At 45.6% G+C, this 5,477-nt stretch overlaps 1 protein-coding gene across 1 annotated transcript; it reads right to left on the reverse strand.

Annotated features, from left to right (window-relative positions):
* Positions 1-3,223: 3,223 nt before the first annotated feature.
* On the reverse strand, positions 3,224-5,035 carry LOC134290318 (uncharacterized protein K02A2.6-like). Its single transcript, XM_062857428.1, has one exon. The coding sequence runs from the start codon at positions 5,033-5,035 to the stop codon at positions 3,224-3,226; it is 1,812 nt and encodes a 603-aa protein (XP_062713412.1).
* Between the last annotated feature and the right edge of the window lie 442 nt (positions 5,036-5,477).

Below are 5,477 nucleotides of genomic sequence, written 5' to 3' on the forward strand. Positions count from 1 at the left end.
TTACGCGGTCTGCTTACTCTCACAGAAAATTTGACGTTTGAGAGGTGCAGACACCGCTCAAACGTCAAATTTCGTGTGAGAGTAAGCAGGCCAGTATAAATTCGTGCAGTAATCCATACGCCAGTGAAACTTGGTGTGTATCAGTGGAGAACACCCAACGGCTGCAGGTCTTCATCAATAGATGCTTGCGGTGTATGATTCGTGTATGATGGCCTCACAATTGGATCTCCAACGTGGAGCTCCATCGTCTATATTATCAAAAGCTGATAGCGACAGAGATTCGGGAGCGAAAGTGGAGGTGGGTCGCAGGGTTTATCTACGCAGGGGCGGAAACCTAAATTTGCAAGCAAGCGGTAGATTGGAACCCAGTAGGACAGCGCAGCAGAGACAGACCCAGAGGCATATGGCGGCGCAGCCTCAATAGCGAAATCAAACAAGTCGACAGAAATTTGACCTGGCCACAGGTCAAGGCAATGACTGGCAATTGCCCAATTGCCCAGGATGGAGATCTTTCAACTTGGCAAGTAAATAGTATACCTTTCCTCTTATTCTTGGCTTACCGTTCCAACTGAGACAAAGCCTGCTTTCTCAGCAGTGTTCTATGAGAACTTCAACAGTTATTACCTATAGCTTCCTCTTCCAATGATCATTTGTACATCGTGTTGCAGGCACGAAATTGTAGGGTTTTGCCTTGGGGTGGTCTGGGGTATTCTGGAGGATTTCCGGGGGGTTTTGCCGGGAGTTCCGGGAGAGAAGATTCTACGCGCTAAAACACTTACTAAACACCTTTTTCAACACCACGCTCACGCACAGTCCGTCCGTGTCGATGGTCACACAACTTCTGTCTCAACTCCTTACTCGACCGAACGCCGACCGCAGTCGGCAGCCGTCGTCGTCGTCGTTGTTCGTGCAGTTTGCCAAGATCAATAAATGCACAAGATTGTTACAGTTTAACTTCAGACTCTACATCCCACCTCTTCTTTATTTTTACAAAATGAATGAATGACATCAGTACGTTACATAGTCCTTAAGCAACTTCGATTCCTTTCTTACTCTCTTAGAAGTCCTAGCTACCTCTGATGGAACATCTCCTGGTTCTTCAAATTGATCCATAGCCCTTTCAACTTGTTCATTGGGCTGAACATATATTTCAGGACTTTGACCTACCCTCTCGTTTATTGGAGCTGATATCGTTTTCAGATGAGCAGCACTCCGCCTATACTCTTTGCCTGAATCAGTCGAACGAATCACTACTTCCGTACCCTTCTTCTGAACTACCTTGAATTCTTCCGGACCAAAGTCTGAGCTTAGTTTATTGTCCTTTCTCATCCGTTTAGCTAGTACATGCTCACCCACTTTAATAGAACTTGGCCTGGCTCTTCGTTTGCTATCCGCATACACCCTTCCCTTTTCTTTTTCCAATTTGTCCCTATCCGTAACTCCTTCGGTGTCGATCGTTGTTGCTGGAACATAAGGTAATTTTGTTCGCAAATTGCGGCCAAACATCAGCTCTGCAGGAGTTTTCCCGGTTGTCGTGTGGTTAGATGAGTGGTACATCATCAGATACCTGCGTAGCTCTTGTTTCCAGTCCTGGCCAAGCTCTTGGGCTATACGTAAGCGCTTCAGAATCGATCGATTTTGCCGCTCCACCTCTCCATTCATCTGTGGCCAGTAAGGTATAGTTCTCTCCAGGTGGATACCAAACTCATCGCAAAAATCTCGAAACTCTTCCGAAGCAAACTGTGGTCCGTTGTCAGCTCGAAGGATATCAGGTACTCCATAACGTGAAAATATCGTCAGTAGCTCTCTGATGGTAGATGATGCGGATATTTCCAGCATTTCAACCACTTCCAGATATCTGCAGTAGTAGTCCACACAAACCAGCAAATTTTCCCCGTTTGGTAGCGGACCAAGAAAGTCCACAGCAATTTGTTCCCATACTCTTGATGGGAGCTCCTTCCTCGTCATCGGTTCTGGAACATTTGGTGCTGAGACTAATGAACATCCTCGACATGCCTTCACGAATCTCTCAACATCCTGATCTATTTTTGGCCACCAAACATTCCCTCGTAGGCTCGCTTTCATGATCCTAATACCCGGGTGGCCTTCGTGGCCCAGCCTTAAGACTCTTTCACGTAGAATTTTGGGAACCACTATCTTATCGCCCCGTAATAGCACATCGCTCACCATACACAGCTCTGACGAAATAACTCTATACGCCAACGGTAGATCGTCGAGAGTACCTGATTTTAACGCATCGCTAACCTCCAAAATCTCAGGATCATCACGACTTTTGTTCTCTATCTCCTCCCATTTGAGGGCAACCATCTTTGCAGCGGCTGTGACAACCTCGTATACTACCATCTCCTCTGTTTCATCAAACGGCGTTGGAAGAAATGTTGACAGGCGAGATAGAACATCGGCAATGTTGGTTTGTCCTGAGATATGCACGATCTTGTATTGAAAGCTCTGGAGTCGGAGTACCCAACGTTCGATGCGTGCACATGGACGAGACACAGGAGTGAAGAGAAAAATCAACGCTTTGCAATCAGTCAATAGGTTAAATTCCTTGCCAATTAAATAGACCTGGAATCTTTCTACACTCCAAACAAGTGCTAGTGCTTCCTTCTCGGTCTGACAGTACCTTCTCTCAGTGTCCGTCAGTGACTTGGAAGCATAGCAGATGACACGCGAATTCCCATTTGTATCAGTTTGGATGAGTACTCCGCCTAAAGCATAAGGGCTTGCATCGGCAATGACAGATGTTCTATCTTCATGCTTGTAGAAACCTAACCTTTGCGCATTCACCAAGCTTTGCTTTACCGCACGAAATGCAGATTCTTCTTTTTTGCCCCACTGAAACTTCACATCTTTCTGGGTTAGTCGGCGAAGAGGTTCATCCAGAGAAGCCAAATCTGGGATGAATTTTCCCATATAATTAGCGAGCCCAAGAAAACTTCTAACCTCACTTTCATTCAGTGGCTGGCGAAACGACATAATCGCATCTCGTTTCGAATCCGAAGGCAAAATTCCTTGCGGATTGATATTATATCCAAGGAATTCGAAATCCGTTACCCGTATCTTGCACTTTTCCCAATTAAGAATTACGCCTTTTTCTTCAAATTTTTCAAGAACCTAAAATTGTATAACAGGAAATAAGATAGTGGAAACAAAAGAAAATAATTAGTTCAACAATTCAGTTTATTTCTTCAAACCATCAGATTTATACCTTCTTCAATCTCAAATCGTGTTCTTCAACACTGCTCCCTTCTACGCCGACATCGTCTAAATACCAGTATGTGCCCTCGCAGTCGGCCAGAATTTCGTCCATCTTTCGTTGAAATATTTCTGGGGCCGACACGAGGCCAAACGGCAGCCGTGTGAAACGGTAAAGCCCACGATGTGTGATGAATGTCACGATGTCTCTCGATTCCTCTTCTAGTTCCAGTAGGAAGAATGCATCTTTGATGTCAAGGACGCTCCAAACCTTTCCTCTTCCGATTTTCGCCAGCACGTCGTCGATAATAGGCATAGGGTGCCTCTCCCGAATCACAGCTTGGTTGACTCGGCGTAAGTCAACACAAAGTCGAATAGTACCGTTCGTCTTGTTGGCAACCACTAACGGCGATACCCACGTAGCCGGACCTTGTTTCGGTTCGATGATTTCTCTGCGTAGCAGTTCATCCAGCTTTTCATTAACTGCTGCTTCCAAAGGAATTGGGATTCGCCGTAACGGTTGGAACACTGGAGTGATCTTTGGGTCCATAGAAATTCGGACTTTCATCCCGGTTATCTTGGAGAACGGAGAATCATTTCCTTCCTCGTTTGACACTTGGTTTGTCTCCAAACCAATCTTCAGGATTCCTAACTGCTTCGAAGACGTATCGCCCAATAAATTCCGCTGCCCGTTTTGCACCACCATGAATTCCGCTTCCACAGATCGCTTTCCGATTTCGATGACTGCTTGAAAAGTCCCCAGAACAGTCAGTGGCTTGCTTGATGCGTACGCTTTCAGAACCTTGCAGCTACCCTTCTCGCATTTCGATACGACGATCTGCTGCGCCTTCAGTTTCGCCCATGTATCCGATGTGATCAAATTGACATCGGATCCAGAATCAATGAATACCTCAGTCTTCACTCCGCCGATTGTACAGGCGAAAACATTCGTATCACTTCCGGTATAGAAAGTGTAGTACACTTTTCGTTCGGCTGCAGTGCGATAAGGCATCGATTGAGATGCTGGTTGGGGCTCGGGTTGCAAATCCTGATGCAGAGTTTCAGAAGCATGATCGGCAATATCTTCAACAATTTGCACTTTCTTTGGGGGCGCCGGGTGTCGAAATTCAGAAGGATGCTTGCGGCAGACATTTTCAAAATGTCCGGGTTTCTTGCACCGCCGGCAGATCTGATCTTTCGCGGGGCACATAGGAGATTTTGACATGTGCCCCTGTCGACCGCAGGCGAAACAAATCCTTGAACCATTGTAGGTCGATGAAACGGTTGGAAACCGGTTGATGACCTTTTCTTCCTTACGCTCTTTTCTCGTTTTCACGGAGCTCTGCACCTTGCAAACTTCTGCTGATTCAATGCCCCTTTTCTCGATCTTTAGTTCCTGTTCTTGTACGCGAACGCTCTCTATTGACTCTCCCAGTGCCTCGATATCACCCAACGACTGATCTTTCTCGAGAATTTTTCGTCGCAGCTCATTGGAGTTACAGCCCTCAACTATTACATCAACCAACATAATTTCTTCCATGACGTTCTTCACCTCCTGGGAATATTTCTCCAGCCCGCAGTCCTTCAATTGCTGGCGCAAACGTAGGACGTAATGTGAAAAACGTTCGTTCGGCCCCTGCTTCATGCTTCGTAGCCGGTGTCGTTCGAGGACATCCTGCTTGCGCGGTTTGAAGTATGCATCCAAACGTTCCACTGCGACATCATACCAACGCTTTTCTAACAACACCAGCGGAAAATCTTCAGTACCCTCCAACGTATTAAAAACCCGTTGCAGCTGTGGCCCACCCAGATGTAACATCTTGGAACGCCTCATTTTCTGATCATGAACTTGGCTTGCTTCAAAATAATACTCCAATGAGCTCTTCCACTCCTGCCACTCTTTGGCAAGTTTACCGCTTTCGATTTGTTCACATCTGAACATCGGAATCGGTCGGCTTTCTTCCATCTAGAAAAAGATAAAAGAAAACGCGAAAATCACATTATCCTTGAGATCCAAACTCTGACAATCAGAAATTTATAGATCTCATAATTAAACATATTTTATTAACACATTTCAAAATCCAACGATTTGAAATTCGCATCTTCAAGTTTATTTATTTATTTCAATGTTTCTCAAATATAATTCCGGTTTAAACTTCCTTTTCTAGGCTTCCGATCGAACTGGGAACCCTTCCACAGTTTACTTCCTACTATGCCCCCTGACACTAGCAACCCCAATCGAGCACCCTGCTCCGATTGAC

The sequence above is a fragment of the Aedes albopictus genome, chromosome 3, assembly GCF_035046485.1.
Source record: "Aedes albopictus strain Foshan chromosome 3, AalbF5, whole genome shotgun sequence".
In the NCBI taxonomy this organism is placed as follows: Eukaryota; Metazoa; Arthropoda; class Insecta; order Diptera; family Culicidae; genus Aedes; species Aedes albopictus.